The sequence below is a fragment of the Lissotriton helveticus genome, chromosome 11 (genome assembly GCF_964261635.1).
Source record: "Lissotriton helveticus chromosome 11, aLisHel1.1, whole genome shotgun sequence".
NCBI classification, from domain to species: domain Eukaryota; kingdom Metazoa; phylum Chordata; class Amphibia; order Caudata; family Salamandridae; genus Lissotriton; species Lissotriton helveticus.
Genome location: NC_136072.1, coordinates 889,926,987 through 889,945,961, shown reverse-complemented (window position 1 = coordinate 889,945,961; position 18,975 = coordinate 889,926,987). Strand labels below are relative to the sequence as shown.

The 18,975-nt window shown below is 43.1% G+C and overlaps 1 protein-coding gene across 2 annotated transcripts in view; it reads right to left on the bottom strand.

Moving 5' to 3' along the window:
- NOS1 (nitric oxide synthase 1) overlaps positions 1 to 18,975 on the bottom strand; it is a 1,595,398-nt gene that overhangs the window by 164,380 nt on the left and 1,412,043 nt on the right. For both annotated transcript variants that reach the window (XM_078667121.1, XM_078667122.1), the window contains one exon: positions 6,491 to 6,632. In XM_078667121.1, coding sequence (XP_078523247.1) covers positions 6,491 to 6,632 — 142 coding nt within the window. The remainder of the gene's footprint in view (positions 1 to 6,490; positions 6,633 to 18,975) is intronic.

Genomic DNA, 18,975 nt, shown 5'->3' with positions numbered 1-18,975 from the left:
AAAAACATGCAACCTAAAAATCTGTGCTGAGCATAATGTGCCTCCCGGCAGGTATTTTGCTGCTTCTGGTATTGCATCCAGATATATAATACAAAATGTAACAATTACACCTTCAACAAGCCAGGGCTATTGGCTTTGTCAATGGTTGTTAGTTGCATAAGATAAATAAGCAACAACTTTGGCTTCTTTGTACATAATATTGAAAATGCCTCAGTTTTGTAATGTTGAGACTGTGAAAGAACGAGTCTCTTTGAAGTTATATCAAAGGCAGTGAAGGTTGGTACTGCTGCTGAGGTAAGATGTTTTTTCACTCTGACGGTGAGGGCAAAAATGAAAATTCCGATAGGGACCCATCACAGCACCTGCTCTTTACAACTGCCGCTGCGGAGCACTGAAAAGATCCGTCCCACTAAAAGCTCTGCATATGTAAATGCACACGCGCATCTAATTGAATACGAACAGAGTGTATGTACATCACTCCCTCAGGAGCTAACAAACAGAAACATTTCACTGATATAAAAAACCGGAGCAAATTCATGTAATTCCCCGTTTGGTGTGTGAGTATCAGGGAAGAGAGAAAACTGAATATTCCACAAGCAAGGCCAACACATATATCGAACTAATTTCACATTTGTGTTGTGTGTAAATGATAAATACAGTAAGAGTGCAGGCTAGCACACCCCTAAATTCACATTTTCCCCTTCACGTGAGTCTCACGAAACCAAGAGGCTTTTCACAGAAACTTTCCACTGGCACAAAAAACAAGAACATTTAGTTGACACAATTCAAACAGCGTGTGAAATAGATAATGTAGAAAGTGGTATTTTCCCAGCCAGGCCAAAAGGAGAGGTAACGGATTATTTTTTCGTTTTAGACAATATGGTTTTGCACTTTTTTTTGTATTTCCGAAGAAGCAAAAATAGTGCAAACTGCGCTGCTTTTCTTTTTGACTCTTGTTTTTGGATAAAATCCATCCCACTGAATCTTTGTACTGGGCAGAAGCAAGCAAATTAATTTGCTACATTCTATAGCCTTGTGAGATAGCAAACTTGGAAATGGCATTTCCTCAGCTAATGCAAACAAAAAATGAAAAACTCACTATGAAGCTATTTTGCTTCAAATAATAATAATACACTGATAAGTTGTATACAGCTTTTCAATTGTTAAATCTGAGACTAAGGTCGAGCAGTAGCTTTTGTCCCATTCTAAGTATCAACAATGTTGCAAATTAACTATGATTTTTTAAAAGGACCCTTATGGACTACCCATTGTTTTGTATCTTTATATTGTAAGTGTACACTGATTTATAATCAATAAATATAACATACGTTTAGTAGGAAATGTTGACTGCGTCTTTCACTTGTTTATATCGAGTTCACCAAAAGTGTTCAGCAGTTCTGCGAATGTAAAGTGTGCATTATAGGACTAGTGATATGCATTAAGGGAATGCTTTATTTGGCATTCTTGAGTGACTGCATGTTTATTTATTGGTTTCAGAGTCTCTGTTCCTCTTGACCCCCTGCTTTCTTAAATCAGTGTCTGAGCACCTGTGGTTCTTTTGATTAACACCCACCCCCTCTCACAGACCTTCCTCATTCCGTGAAAAGCTGGGCTCAAAATGTGACACGTGGTTTCTGTGCCTTCCGTCCTTGTGAACAAGTAAACTAAGTCCGCCTTACAGGGAAAGTACATTTAGCATTTCAGGGAAAGTACATTTAGCATTTTCGGGTACGTGTTTCTCTGAGGGTGCTGCTGAAAGCAAAACGAAAAGATGTTTGCTTCTGCTCACGTTTGGATTTTTCAGGTAAAACTGCTTCAGGGTGCACATTAAAAGTTATCAGATAAAAACTGAGGGTAAGCGATTTTCAAACATTTTATTGAAACCTGTCTTCTGATGCAAAGGGGAAATGCATTTATCGCCGAGTGGTAGTAGATTAGAAAACGTGTCAGGTAATGCGAGGAATCATTTGCCGGTGCATTAGGACAAAGCAGTAAACAGAAGGGAAATCCTCTGTATGCGAGGGCTGAATTCAGAGCATATTGTAGTCCCTAAAATTAAACAATAGTACGATAAAGTGAACAATAATGCGCAGAATCACAAGACAGCAAAAGCATGTCAGACATGTGGCAGAGGAAGACGGAGTAGACAGGAAAGCAAAGAAAACAGAACAAGTGAAGACAGGCAGTGTCTGACATTTGACCCCAGTCTTAGAATTTACAGCAAACGCGAGGAGATAAGAACAGGACCAAGAGTGTCAATTGCTTTTCAAGAAAGAACGAAGTAGTACCTCAAACAGATGCTAAAATGGTAACCAGTGTACTTAGTCCTTGCTTTTGGGGACGGCTAAACATAGTAAGAGGCATGACAAATGCATGCCATGAATAAATGAGGAGTAAGAATAGGAGAGTGACAATGCAGCCTGAAAATAGGAAGCCTCTGGGTAGGCTCTAACCCCACAGAGTAGATGCAACATGACTAAGAGACAGTGCAAGCGCTGTCTAGCCGAGACCTAAAAAGAGAAAGTTTTACAAACGCTCTCGAGGTAGTCCTCGAATTGTTATAAACTGTAATTTTGAAAATGATGAGCATGTCAATTGTGACACTCGCAAGAACTGCACCATTCTAAAGTTTCAGATTCAAGATAAAACAAGCATTGGCATAGCCAATGGGTCTTACCTACGCAAGAACTGTTGGGTTTGTCACTTTTCAGCCATGTTGTACAGCCGCACGGCTGCTGTGCAGCATGTTTCAAAGTAAAAATATGAACCATAGCACTTTTTTATCATTTACTTCAGCCTTAATTCACAGCAGCTCCGTATCTGTACAACATGGCTTAAAAAAATTACGAAGCCAAATAATCTAACTATTTATATTCCACTGCAACCTTGTAATGACTCTAAACTGCCAGGGAGATATGTCAAACTATTAATAACTCAGTAATCGTAAGATAGCTTTACTAGCCTGAGAGGCTATGGTACTTAGGTTGTGCCAGTGGTTAGAACCAGCATTTATTTATAAACAACAGCACTTATTTAAAACAGTTCACCACATGGTGGTTCTGCCGGTCTATTTTTTAACCCTGTAAGTGAGGGCATCGGTCAATTTTTGTTTTGTTTTATGAATTTTGAGCCATGTGGTATTATGTGCTTAAACTACAGCAATATAACGAGAAGCAAACCATTCCTTCATTACACGTTTCCTCCAATAATCTGGTTCATTTTACACCTTTTGTCAGTCGTCTAGCAATATATGTGTGTTCAAGTTTCAAAGGGAAGCCACACATTAGACGCAAAGAAGGGAGGAGCGGTGACCTCGGAGCACTGCTTGTACATCAGACTGAAGCAAGCAGGTCATAATTGTTTTTTACAGGACGATAGGTTTGCCAAGCCAAGAGGCTTATCACTATAAGACTTTCTGTGAAAATGTTGACATACAGTAATGGAATTCATTTGAAGTTCACAAGTTGGAATTTCTGAGTTCGGGTAGAAAGCAGATATCTGTAGAAATGGACTTGTCGCTACCTTGCATTACAGAAAAGACTGTACAAGATCTGCATCATTCTAAAGTTAAAGGTAGGAAGAGGTGCATGGAATATTTTTACAGATTCTTTTTGGAAAACCCACCAAGTATACTGCTAATACTTTTATAAACCCCCGTTTTCCCACTGAGAACTGAGAACTTGCTTGAAATAGGGAAGAACGACCACCAGCCGTAGACAGCAGACGATCTCCTGCCATGGGAACAATGGATAATGTGTGACTATCACTGACTTGCTTCACTGCACCAATTATTCGTAAAAAAACACTATAGTGGCCAGTTTCCTAACCTGGTCCACAGGGCTATTTGGACCAGTTCCTGCTGGAGCGTATGTACAGAGCAATATGTATCAAGAAGTAATGGATGGAGTAACTGTAAAAGTCCAGGAATCCGAGTAAGGCTGACCACAGACAATCTGTGTTAAGGGGAGAGGGTGAAGGAGAGCCAATTCCAGTAAACAATGCTGTTACTCCATTCAATTTGTTAACTCAGCAACATCTACCATGTTGAACCAGGGACAAGTCAGAATTTCCTATCTTCGACTGAGCTTTGGGACATGTCCGTGGGAAGTTTCCTTTATCAGGTCGGAGCTGAGGTGGCCACTCTGACAGCTTAGAGCTGTGGATTTGATGTCTTCAAGATAGTGGTCAAGACCGGGTGGTGGCTTGACCTATTTTCAGCTTTGAGTTTGCTTCGACATGTACCACCACATATAGTGTACCCAACCTTGTGGCTGAAACTGAAATTGCACCACAAAATCGAGTCACCGATGGCCAGATTCAACGCCACCTTAACCATTCTCTTATATGTTGGTTCAATCCACCAAATTAGAACTCAAGTTGGAAAAATACTGCTTGTGTGAATTATATCAACATGAATAATAGTTTTTGTGATAAGCATAATTCCTCATAGTGCATTTTCTATTAAATTGGTTACCACAAAATAAACGGTTTATACACAACGTAACTAGTATTTTGCTAATGGAAATAAAGCAGTTATATAAGTGAGAGAACTTCTGCCTTTGCACCAAAAGCATTTATTCAGGTTATTAGTTTGGTGTTTTAGACGGTGATAACATGCCTCATTTGGCCTCTCCAGAGCTCCATGTGAACATTTGAGAAAGAGGAATTTAGGAACACTAAGGTAGCTACTTGCAGGATTATTGTGGTTGGGATACTCTATAAAAGAACTCTATAAACTAACACCAGAGAGCAGCCATATGTTAATTTACAGTTGTTCAGGTGTTAAGGTTTTATAGGTTGTTTAGTATTGGGGTTTGTGAAGGTGAAAAGGGTCCTTTAAGTATAAAAACGTGCAAAATAGTATCAGTATTAACATCTAGAGAATAAATAATTTACATTATTGTAGTCTATATAAACTTGATGACGTTAAGAGAAAAAATACATTTCTAATATTAACACTTTAAGGCCTATTCTGAATTTTCAATCAATAAACCAAGCATCTAAGAAACACGAATGTTTACGTATCAGACTTTTCCCAGATCTATAATAGAGCACAGAAATATTTGCTTTATTTATAAAAGAATTTAATAGAAAAGCATGGCATCTTTTCTTACATTTAACTCCTCACATCTTAATTGCTGTTGAGTTAATTTGAAAGTACAGAAAAAACGTTCGACTCATTAGTCACCACAGTTGTATGCTTAATTTCTCTGAGAAAATCATTTTTCTCCCATATACAATTCTAATAAGTGAAACAATCGAAATCTACCCTTTATAGGAGTGTCTTAAGTGTTCAGCTGATACCAGTTCAATAAAAAAGAATTGTTATGGAGTTACAGAAATCGAAACAGGAAAAGTAAAGTTGGTCAGTAGATTCAAAATAAGAGATTAAAGTTAATTATATATGCCTGTCTCAGGAATGGATATTGGGGCCACTCAAGATCATATCTTAGGCGGTGTGGTCTTCATACTCAGAGACTGAAATGAATTAAACTGATATTCATTCTTGTGGGTGAGCGTGCAACCCACAGCTTTCAAACGAGGCAAGATACACCAACTGAGAAGCTTAAATGGCTGATATGTTTAGACAGAAACAAAAGTCAAGTACACCCTGGATTCACTAAAGAGCACTTCTGACTGTTCCACCATCTTTTACAGATACCCTACCAAGCAGTAATAATTTTCCATTATGGCAACAGTTAGGCACCAGGTTTGTCTAAATAAAAACCTTTGCATGGTTAGTTTTGATAAAACGCAGGAACATTTGCCTTTGGAATTCAAATATGCAGTCAGTTTTAAATGTTAAGACAGTCACAGAAAAGGCTAAGGATCCAATTGCACAATATAAGACTAAAATCAAGAGTCTAACTGAGGAGATTACAGTCCATTAGAGTAAGAGAAGTAGAACTTTAAAAAGGGAATGGAGATGGAGGTTGAAAAATCCTTGACAAGACACAGCATATGGGATAGAAAAGGCAAGGGCTAAGGAAAGAGATAAGCAAAATATTTAAAAAGTCAGTCCCAGTCACCAAGATTGAAATACACAGTGTTGAAGTGTTTTTAAATGATCTTGTAAGAATACGGTTCAACAAAGAATATGGAAAATTCCAATCAGAAAAGAACAAGAACAAATATTGGATTTTAGTTTCAGCTGATAATGGAAGTCTTGGTTTACCCCAGACTTTTTAGGTGACCTATTTGCCCAGTCTCTAACTAAAGTCATGAATGGGTAGAAGTGTGAGAAACACTTTTTCAATGAATTCTTTTTAGAAAAATTCCCCAAATAGGTGACAGTGTATCTGAGTCAGTTAAATGATTGTCTCCACTGTGAATTCGTGAATTTGAACCCCAAAAAGGCCAACTCAGCCTCCCATGCTTCAGAAGCACCAGTCGGACAGCTGTCAGTTTGTCAAACTTTATATGACCACTTTAAAGCTTTGTTGACAAACTTGAGACTATGTGTTCTCCTAGTAACTATGAGCAAGTTTACCTCTGTCAGCTCAACATTAGCTGGGTCCCCGAGGATGCTGCCATCCGGTTGTTTGTAGCCAGCATATCGGATTATCTGTGCATTCCAGACACGGAAGTCATGCTTGCCATCAGTCCTCTGTGGAAAGATAGTGATAGCTGACCTGCATTGGAAACACAGATGTTTAATGTGGCAATGCAATCTAAGAGCGTTGTAGCAGTAAACAGGAATCAGTGTAACTGAAAAAGTGACAGAGGAACCAAGAAACACAGGAAAAAGAAAACCCAAAAATTTAAAGCTCTAGCCTCCATTGAAATAAACAAAATCTTGTATTGTAACATGATAGAAAAGCCAACAAAACTCTCTCAGTGAATGAACAGATGAGAAGCATGCACAGCTAGCACTAACTGGATGACGAACAATAAATGAACTCACATTAGCGTGAAGAGTACAATATTAGACAAACAAAAAAATGCCAATAATAGTCATTTCTCCCCTTTGATTTATATGCACTCCTACGATTCCCATGTTATCTCCAGTTATGGACAAACCTTAAATAAATCATGCCATTATAAAGCAAATTCTTTTCATATCATTTAAAAGTAATAGTGCTTTTTAGTGATACTCAGTAAGGAAGTGAGTGGATGGGTGTTAGTATTTATACAGACATTATTGGGGAGTGAACCTCCTCTTGGTGTTACTCTTTCATGCAGTCTGATCAGAGGGCTGGGTAGGCCAGTAGAAGAGGACAGACTTGATCTTTTGCCGTGAACGATGAGCTGTTGTTTATGAGTCTGACTTCAAAGTGGATAGTTTTCCTCATGCTGTGTTTCAAAAATGCTATTTCCCTAATTGTACTCACAGTATAATTTCTAATTGGGTAAAGGCAGCCACACTGCGTGATAGCACATTTATTTATTTGTTGTCTCACTGGGAAAACATTTTCTCGGCTGAAAAACAACTTCCCATCCAACCTCAGAAGTCTTGGTTGTTACAGTCTCTTCCTCACCCTGAACAGCAATTTGCTTCTGCCATTTGCAGGAGCAAATCTCTGGCCATTCCCAGGGTGAAAAAGATTTGGAGTACAAATTGCACATGTCAGCAGGTGAGTGGTAAACTCGACTTTGCAGGCGGAGTTCATGGAGTTTTGCTACTCTACGCTTGGAGCACGGAGTTCGGCAAAAACTCTGCAACCACCAGCAAGCTCATCCTTAGTAAACATTAAAGTTATAAAATGTGTTCAAACACATAACGCTTAATGAAAATACTGCATGATGAATGCGGATCTGACAGAATTTGGGTTTAAGACTGTGCGTCTCAATAGGGCACCCACCATAAAGATTGTGCTGTTCGTTTCCAAGGAATTCCATCAAATTCTTGAGGCAGTTGAATTTGCATATAAAGTATGGGGGAAATGCAGGGGTATCCTCACGAGCAGCACCGCATGGCAGCTTGTTCTAGCCTTCACAGATGGAGGTAACAAATGGATGGCGAGCAATCCCTCCTGCTCTGCCTTGGTGGTTGGATCAGCTGTGCCATAGGGTAATGTAGGTGCAGGGCTGAGCCTAGCAGGATGTGTGTGGTGATGCCCGCATGCGAGGTCCCTCCCATGACATGGTGAGTGTTCAGCACTGGGAACAAGCACAGCTGACTGCACACAGGAAGCAGCACCACAGCAGCTGACGGTGAGACGGGACCCCTATCCTGCCCAGGGAGCATGGAGAGCCTGACATTTTTTTGAAGCATAGGTACCTTGTGTGGCGGTTGTTGCTCACTCTGGGGTGAGGAGGGAGCAGATCTGTGGACACAAGGATGGGTGACAGATGTGGGGTAAATGTCCCTAGAAGTATACGCGGACTTCAATCTGTGTGGCCTCCTACTTGCTCTAATATCAGGGCTCGCTTCCTCCACAGAAGTGCAATGCGAAAACATAAAAAATGCAGCAGATATACACCACATGCAGCCGCAGTGTGAATATTAACACCACCTCTCCCCCAGTTACACACACAAACGCACAGTGCTGCACAGACAGGGTAAGCTTTAATTGAACATATGCTGTGTTGCACACCGAAGGTGATTGCAAAATGGAGGAAGGGGTTTAGATGGCTGCGCAATACTCGGACCGCTTGCAGAACTCCGCAGAATTTGACAGAGTTTTTTGATAACTCCGCAGAATTCCTCAGAGTGAAACTCTGCGAGCTCCATTCAGGCCTACTCGTGAGGTGTGTATGTTAGACCTGGCATCTTTGGCGTGGTTTCCTCGGACTTTTTGCCCCTACCTCCTACATTTTTGACACTGTGATGGATTTTGTTTTGCTGGTTTAGATGCTTTGGGCACTTTGCCACTGCTGATCAGTGCCAAAGTGCAAGTGCTCCCTGGTTAAATAATTACTGTGATTGGCTATCCATGATTGGCATATTTGTTTTACCAGTAGGTCCCTAGTAAAGTGCACTGAGTGTACCAGGGCTGGTGATTCAAATGCTACTAGTGGGCCTGCAGCACTGATTGTGCCACCCACATGAGTAGCCCTAAAATGGTGTCTCAGGCCTGCCACCGCAGTGCCTGTGCGCAGTCTGTGAACTGCCATGCGGTCCTGGCCAGTGTACACACTGGCCAGGCCTGACCCTTCCCTTTTCTTACACATTGGACACTCTTATGATAGGCCCAAGGTACCCCCTGAGCAGGGTGCAGTGTATGTGAAAATGTAGGACATGTACTAGTGTGGGAAACATGTCCTGAAAGTGAAATACTGCCAATTTCGTTTTTTCACTATTGAAAGGCTATCTTGCCCATAGGATAACATGGGTAATGCTGTGTAACATGTTTACCTGCATATCTGGTATCTCTGAACTCATAATTTATTAACAAATCCTTTAGTGAATATGGTTTTTAAATTCTAAGTTTGGAAATAGCACTTTTAGAAAGTGGCTATTTTCCTGTTCAACCTTTCTGTGTGCCTCTGCCTGTTTGTACATTGACTGTTTGGTTTGTGAGTGAAAGGGTCTGGGGGTGACTCCAGGAGGCTGGATGAGTCAGCACTAGGCTGAATAGCTCCATCTGCAGTGGTGGGGAGGAGTAGCACCTGGGTCTCAATAGAGCTGTGTCTGCCTGCCACAATGCTGGCTCTGCCTCCTGCGGTGATTCTGATGGCCCTGGCCCACAATCACAAAGGAAGAAGAGGTCACTGGCAGAGTGCACCCAGAACTGGTTTAGACTGGGTCTAGGACCCATCACACAAGAAGAGCAAAGACTTTTGGGGTATAAAAGTAGGACTGGAACCCCTGTAAAATCAGATTAGGAAACTTTGTGATCAAGAAGGAATCCCTGACAAAGAAGTACATCCAGGAAGACTGAGGAAAAGTGCTGCCAGTGCTGAGTGTCTGGAAGCTGACGTACAGTTGCTGTTACTACTGAGGAGAAGGACTAAGGGACTCTCTGCTGTGCGCTGTGTCCCCCTTGCTTGAAGAGGAGCTGTGCTGTGTGCTTTGCCCACTCTGAAGTGTATCTATCTCCAAGGGCCTGAGGAGAGCTGGCCTCCTGTTGCAACTGATAAAAGTTGCCAAGGACCTCTACAAACTAGCCCTACATCGTGCTTTACTGTCCCTACTGTCTCTGGGGCTATTGGTGTGCCCTCAGGACGTTGGTGGTGTCGCTGTGCAGCCCGGCTTGACTAGCACGCACTTCTGCTCTCCTCAATTTCTGAGAGCGCAACGTGCATCACCACCACTGACCCGGGATCGCGTCAAGCCCTGAGGGCCGGTATCTGTTCACCACCGAACCCCGATTGCCCAGAGAGTTACTCTGGACATCGCAATCACCGCCGCACCTTGAGCCGTATGCCCGAGGACGGGTACGCCGAAAACGCGAGTGCTCTTGATTGGGTTTCACCAAATTAAATGCTGCTAGTAGGCCTGCAGCACTGATTGTGGCACCCACTTAAGTATTCCTTTAAACACGTCTCAGGCCTGCCATTGTAGCCTGTGCATGTAGCTTTAAACTGCCATTTCGAGTTGGCAAAAGAAAAATGTTGCGGTACCCAATCCTTACTTTTCAATACATATAAGTCACCTCTAGGGTAGGCCCTACACAGCCCAGAGGATAGGGTGCAATGTATTTCAGAAGCAGCACATGTACATTCACGTTTTACATGCCCCGGTAGTGAAAAACTATTGAATTAATTTTTCACTATTGCAAGGCCTATCTCTTCCATAGGATAACATTGGAGTTGTTTGATGCAAGTGTCATTTCCAAATGGAAAGATATAACTGTTTCAAGTTTGGTGTCTCTGGAATCTGAATTTAAAAACCTAACTTATGGTGAAGTCTGATTTTAAATAAAAGTTCAGAAATTGCCACTTTTAGAAAGATAAACGATGGTTCCTGTGGATTGATAAGATACCTTTGTAATAAAAGAGGCAACATTTCAATATTGTAGAGGGTACCTCAATGACAGAGGGCGAAAGAAACACTAACACAGGATTGCTCATGTAAAATTTGTATACATTTTAGGACCAAAAGCAATATAAACATAATTTGAAAAACAAAAAACATTAGTGCATTGTGTCCCAAGTGAGGACGGGAACCCAAAGTAAAGTGACACTGTGAATTTTTATATACAAGGTTTTCACAATTTTTTAAGTCGACCATTAACAAGAATAATCTCTATGTAGACAGCAGCAATATGCAATGACATGCGCTGTGTAATGGTTCGCTTCTTCTGTGTGTTGACGGCGTTTCGACCCTATAGTCAATGTAGGGTCTTTTCAGGACTAACGATGAAGGGTCATCTGAGGATGTAACTGGGCAGTCTCGTGAATTGTGTGCCACACGTGGAAAAATAGAAGAAAAGAAGTTACTCACATGAGAACCCGTCCGGGTACTCAATATGAGGAAAAACTGCCAGTAAAATTATTGGAATGCGGCCAGATGGGCTCAGGGCGTACTTCGCTACAGCCGTAGCGGGGGAAATCCATTTGGTAAATGTTAACCAGTGACAATGCACTGTAACCAGAATGTAGATAAATATCCTGCGGGACATTGCTCCGCCTTTTCGAGTAGCAAGGCTGCTTCCGTCAGCCTTGTGAGGTCACTGTACGTGTATTACAAAGGTATCGTTGTTTTTACTTATATTACTATTACCCTGGATCCATAGTGAGTAGGGTTCCCCTGTTTTCCTTCCTTGACTTTTAGAAAGATAGCATTTTCTTGCCTTAGCCATTTGGCACCTGCAGCCGGTCTCTGGTCACATGACTGGGTGAAGTTGGTAGTAGGGCTCTGTATATTCCTCCTAGACAGCCACACACAATGGGAGCTTAGGTGTGACCAAGTGGGCCATCACTGGCAGGATGTGAGTGAGAAACTGGGCCCAGCCTCACTTACACCAGAATAGGCAGTGTGCTGTCTCCACACAAAGGACTGCATACCCCTGTAGTTAGTTTGGAGCCAGGGCATTGAAGCCAGAGCATCAGTGCACAGCTAAGTCATGCCTCTAGAACCTTCTACCCACTTCAAAGGCACAACTGTTTATAAAAGAAGGAGCTCAGACACCACCACTTCAGTACACTTCTGGACCTGTGGATACTCTGCTAGGAAGAAGGACTGCTGTGCTTCCGAAGGACTGCCACTCTGCTGGACTGCACTCTGCTGGGCTAGCTAATACTTTGCTGTGCTGACCTGCTGCCCTCTTACCTGTGTGAGACCTGCATCTCTTAAACCCAGAGTGATTCCAAGGGTTAGCTGATCTGAAATCTCAGGGACATAACAGACTTCCAACAACCTTGAACCTGCACCTGGACTCTGACATCTGGTTGTCTACCCTGCTAAGGGGTGCCACCCCAGGCTAGGACCCTTGGAAGTGGGCCTAAAGTGCTTGCCACTGGGACTGATGCATTATTTCTGCTGAACAAGGCATTCCCAGGCAGAATCAGTGAATCTCCTAGGCTGAACGGCGCATCCTCATGCAGAACCGACACTGCTGCATGGATTGGACCTGTCGCAAAGACCTGCATCACCTCCGGAGCCCTTGCCCGACAGTGAGGCACATCCACAGCCCATGTCCTTGCACCTCTCATCAATGGCAGCTTCGGCACCGCCACGGAGTCCGCATCGCAACCTTGCAGCTCCTCGGAACCGACGCCACCAGCCGCGTGCTGCAACCCAGATGCCAGAGTTTGCATTGAAAGCCCTGCTGATGGGATCCTCGACGACAACGCAACAGGGCATCGCACTGCAACCTTGCCGCATTTCGGAACTAAAGCATCGCTTCGGCTGCATGGTGCGTCTTTGACGCGGATCCACTCAAGGCTCCCCAACCAGGATTTAAAGGACTCTGTTCAGCGGGCCTAACTAGTTGCCTGGAGCCGGTCCGCGCTCCATAGCTGTTGGCCTAGACTTCTATCTTTGTCCCAGTCCAACACGCCCAAATATCCCTAGTAAATGCTTTTTGGCACTATTTTCACTAAAACCTCTAAAATTCGATATCTCTGGTCCTACTATTTGAATTTTTGTCAGTTTCCTCTTGTTTTACGTATTAAAAACTACAATACTTTTCAAAATCTGTTGTGGGCCCCTTTCGTGGTGTGTTTTCACTGTTTTACTGTTGGGAGTTTTACAGAAATATTTTATACCTTATCTCTAAGTTAAGCCTGACTATTCTGTGTCATGCTACCAAGGGGGTGAGCACAGATTAATCTGGGGTTTATTTGAGCCTTACCCTGACAAGGACTGTGGTTGCTGCATGACCAGGGCTTACACCCTAGTCAACCAACAACTCAATTTCTTACAGGATACAGTAGGGACAGATGTAAATACCTGACTGTGATAGGGCGGGCTGCACACCCGAGGGTCCGGAAGCAATACAGGACTGGTGGTCCGCCGTGCCCCTCTCACCCAATTGTGTCCCCTTGCAGCAGCATTCTGAACCTCACCAAAATGCCGAATGGGATCGGGACGAGCAACCCACATGGAGCTAGAAAGAAGGAAAGGACACCGGCGCCTTTAACTGGGGATATCTACCGGACGAGACTCCTCCCCTTTTGGATGACGTTGTACAGAATCAGTCAAAAGAGGAGGGAACCCGGAAGAAGACGAACAGCGTTTCCCCGGAGGCGAGAAGAGAGCGAGAGGAGAGGAGAGCGTGTCGAGGAGTATCGGAGGACGTAGGAGACGAGGAGACAAGAGACCTGATCTTCTGTGGCAGTTCCAGCAAGCCCGGAGGCCAACGACCCCACGAGTCGCCCCGCCACGTTCCCACGGGAGGAGCGTGGCTCCAACAGGTACGGGGCAAGTTAGCGGGTTAGGTGGGACAACGTACCACTCCTCCTCCCTAGAACAACCCCACCTGTGTATGCTCTGCATACAGTGTATATATTGTAAATATCCGGAAGTCTCTGCACGTTTCCCCCCCTTTGCACGAGCACTCATTGCACTGCCTCTGTACAGGGACGAACACCCGAACACTCAGTTTCCCTCACTCCCGGTCCCTTTCGTGTCTCGCAACCGGGACGACCGTCCTAATACTTGTGTTTTGTTCCTTTTGATTTGGGGTCTTCTCTGGTATGGAATACCATCCGGGAGGCGTGTTCCCCACCACAACGCTGAGATCCTCTTGTGACTTAACAGGACATAACCGGCCAGACCCTGGATCCCTTAAAGAACTCCAGAACCGATCCAGCGGCATTCGCAAGAGAAAGAATCACAAGCCGCCAGAGAAGGGTGTTCATGAAAATAAAGCCATCCTTGAAAAGCACACTTAAGGGCTCAGTGTCAGTTCCTCTTGTTCCGCCTAGCGTCCCACGTTCCCCGCAACACTGACTTTTTCAACCATGTTGCTTTGTGGAATCTTGAATACCTCAGAGACGACAGTGGCTTAACTGACAAAGTAAAGATAATGTTGATAAAATCAGCATCAACTGGTGGCAGACAAGGAGATTAGCTAGGCTAGTTCTGCTGGGGGGATGAAGAGGACCTTTTTTTTGCAGATGATGCCAACAACTGTTCGCCCACAGCAAACTGGATAGGAGAAAGGGGATGACAGCAGTGTCCTGGAGTACAGTGAGCAAGAGAGAGTCATTGTCATGGTGAAGTCAATAACCTAAGTGCTTCTTCACTGCTCATTCGATGCACACGATAGCTTGATCCAGAGGGATGATGGTGACGAGACAAGGGAGGAAGAAATTAAAAGTTGATGTCCCTGTTAGGAATAGACCATGCAGGTAGTGCTCTAACATTAGGTTGTGCCTGAGTTAGGCATTATAACCAACGCCTTTGCAATTACAAACACCACAGGAAAGGTGGGGAAGCCAAGAAGCAATATTTTCAGAATGTTTCAAAATTTGAAGTTTTTAAATGATGCAGCTTCAGTATTGGATTACAGAGATATGAGATCTTCATAGAGTGAGAGAACTCTCAAATATTTAGGGCTTATACAGAGGAGAAAGTAGAATATCACTCCCGTTGGGTAGGTAAGCAAGTACATAGTAAGACCAGTCACAAAAGAGTAGTTTCTGGCTTCACTCCCTGTGCATAATGCTGGAAAATGAAGAGGAAATAGAGACCAGATCAAATGATGATATCCCATCAAAATGGAGTCGCCAGCATATTAGGTCGCTGTTTGTCTTTCTAGTACATAAGTATCTCCACCACTCTGCATTATCTCACACCCCTTTCCTGTTGTGCAAAGCACTCCCTTCTAATATGGCTTAAGTGGTAACCAAAAAGCCAATGAGGTCAGAAACTCTTGTGGTTTAGTGCACTCTAAACTGTGCCTGGGCAAACATATCTCTCCTTTTTTTGCTCTAATAGTAGAGTAAGATGACTGACTGCCAATGCAGCAATGATATGTAGTATGGGGATTAGAGCTGACGGTGGGCACCTGTCATTTACCAGAAAACACAACTTCTTCACAGATCACAGAAGTTCAGAGATACCAGAAACATCTGACAATTTTCTTTATAGTGCGCAGCATCGATAGCTATCCATTGTCATGTTATGTTATGTTAATAACACTTATATGGCACACAAATACCACTGGTCTCTTGGCACGTATCTGAAGGTTGTGAAACATGTTACTGCCAAGCTTGTTTACATAAAAATGTTTTCAGTCTTTTCCGAAAGGAGAGGAGAGCGGTTTCTTTCCTCAGACTTTCTGGCAATTCATTGAACTTCACTAACCAGGGTTCCAGAATGAATTATCAGATCATGCCTTACTCTGCATGTGTACAGGTTTAAGAGCACTCATTCAATACTGGTTTTGCTTTAGCTGATCATTGATGTGAACACTGTTCCCATTAATTCTGACTTCTGAGCTTGGACATCTGCTTCTTGGTTTCCGTCTGTGACTGACATGCTATATGAGGCAGGGCCCACTTTCCCTAACCTCAATATGGATTCCTCCAGGTTCAGCAAGCGGAGAAAAGTGCATTACTCAGACCCAAGTCAGCACCTCCTGTCATGTGGCCCATTGGGAAATTGTTGTTTTTCGCTACTTAGCATGAGCACGTTGCAGCTTGCCTGCTGCTTTTGCACATGTTAATTGCACATCTTTAGTTTTGCAATATTTCAATGACTGCTTTCCCATGAGAACTCATTGCTACGTTCACTCTCTGCATGTTCCTGGGATTTTGACTGAACATTATGTGCAAGGTTGAACAACAATGCCCCTTGTTATTTTGTTCTGGACAGATATTAGCCCTTAGACAAAACATACCAATGCAGCTGTTGTTTGGACAACGTACTTTTGGTTTTAATGGGGTACACGAATTAGGTGATACACACTTGGAGAGGGACCTTTCCAGGGAGAAGAGCGAGACAGCACCTATGATGTAGATCTATCATTTATGAGCTAAGGTATGGGGTCTGCTGACAGAGTCCAGAGATCTTGTAACATAATGCACCACTTCTTCTTAGCAAGGGGAGGGAGGCTAGGCTCCATTGTCTTTTTTATGATGACACTTTCCTTCATGATTTATGGACTGGCTGCTATGCTGACTGTTTTTGTACCATGCATTTTCCTGCTTGTCGTGGCATGTATACTACATGTTAGGGCACGTTAGTTAAAATAAATATTTTAAACTATTTTGTTTCTCTGTCAGATCTTATTGTTGACGAGTACAAGTGTGTGAGTGAAATGGTGTGTCTTGTTACCGCGATTCCTGAGAGATCTGGGAGTGTTATGTTCTGGGGTGTCTAATCATTTGTTTCTCCTTCAGTGAGTAGGAGAGTATGTGAGACACTATAGCTAGTCGGTCCTGAGCTTGTGGATTCTAAGGTGGTAGGAAGACCCAACCCTTTACACCGAGGTCCCATAATCCTGTGAATAGTTCTGTGTTAGTGCAGAATCCCTGCAACACTCCCTGTTTTAAAAGTGTATCCTTCCTTCTGAAACAATGGTTCTGGGACACTTCGATTGCCAGTGTAGGAAATTAGCTTTTTCTGCATGGACACCCCAGATTTTTCATCTTTTGCTAAACCCTATATTTTTGCTGGCTTTAAAACTCAGTGCATTTTACCCATGATAACCAGGAGTGAAGTGCCTTTGCTCTCCTTTAAACATGTTTGAATTGGATACTCCTAATTGGTCTAGTACACTTGCCTATAGGTCTCTAGTATATGGTATAAAACGTAGCCAAGAGACTAGAAGTCAAATGCCACCGAGTGGATGCAGCACCTCTTGTATCATCCACTATAATGACAGAGAAAACAAGGCTTCAGGCCTACCACTGTAGCTTGACTATAAAATTGCAAAACATTCACTGCGATCTGCCAAAATTAACCCTTTTGACTGGTTAAGAGGCGTTTTCGTATCAGTGGCAATTGGACTGGCTGGACTCTGCCATTGGATTTCGCTTGAGGTCCTTCAAGTCTCATTGTGCATCCCCTGGGATCTTTAGAAGTGTACTTCTGTAATGGATTGGGACATAAAAGACTAAGGGCCTTATTTGTATACTGGTAGTAAGAAATCTCCATCCTAATGGCGACAGAGTTAGCTTACCGTCAATATAACGGTTTGGATTAGACCGGAGCTCTAGTATAACCACAATGGAGACTATTTAGTCTCCACCATGGTGACACTGCTCAGACAGCCGAACGGAGTAAGGGGTTGAGGTTGACCTGTATGTCCACACACCGAATTTAGATGGACGGGCAGAGAGGTCAGTTTTCACTGCTGATTACTGCCAGAACTAAAGGGCCAGTGAAAACTGTCTAACTCCCCCCCTCGCCATGGGAGATAGCTCCACTTTGGGATTTTCTTTTTGAAAACTTACAGTACAGCTCCGTCATATGTCAAAGTTACAATGCACTTGTATCAACAAGAGAGGAAGGGAACGGAACAAACACTCCTACTCCCCTCGAGAGAAATCAACAGAGGAGTGTATTACCAAAAAGATCTTCGGGGTCCGGTAAGAGAGGGATTTTGCAGGTTCCAAATGGGTGCCTAGCAACAAGGGCGGTGTGCCACTTTGCTTCCACCCCCTCCCGAGGCCCATGGTGCTCAGAACGTTTGCACCTACTAATAAACTTGGTTCCGCTCCATTGGGAAGAAATCCAGATACAGTGTTTTTATACTTTTTTAACTCTAGTATCCTCTGGTTAGGGTGGGCCTTAGCGCGCCCATACCGCTAGGGTTCACCACCTCACTACATTGGTCCTGACGAATGCCTGACTAATTGATTACACATAGGCAGAAACAGGTTGACCACAGGGATAAAACTGGACTTATAATTTTGGTCCTTTATCCTACACTTTTGTTTTTATTCATGTCCAATTGGCAAAACTAATAAAATATAATTTTTTTGACACAATTTGGATATTTTAACTCACTTATTACACACTTCACTAATCACTCAACCAGCTCCGCAGTAAACTGGCGTTGCAGCACAATAGGGTGGCATTCGGCCACTCCTGGTGAGGCCCGATGATGAAGCATGTCACCAACTAGGTTGGTGAGTGAGGGCTTTCTGAATAACCTGAATTGGATCCCCTCACAGGTAATTTTTACAGTGAGTATTGTTACATGCTTGCTCTTCTTTGACCTTTTTGGTAATACACTCCTCTGTTGATTTCTTAAATTTGCAATGCATTCACAGGAACAGTGTTGAAGGCAGTTCCTGTGAATGCTAGAAATCCCCATTAGGACCTCCACCAGTGCGACTGAGTATTTTACTCCATGGTGGAGGAAGGCTCGACCTCCAAAACCATAATTGGGCCCCAAGTCAGAAGGTAAAATCTTTGACTAGGATGAACCTGGTTGGTGTATCCGAACTTGCACTCCTTTGCCTCCAGCCTCAAATTGCGCATAGCTACTAGTCTACCACGACCATTGACTATCATCATCGCTTTTTGGTGCTATTTTTACTTTAAAATCTCACATCTCCAGTACTCCATACTGGATCTTTGTCATTTTGGAGTAATTTCGTTTATTACATTTTGATCTGTTTTTCTGATTCGGTTTGGGATCTTTATTGTTTTGCATTTTTACTTCATTATTGTTTTGGTACTGCATACAT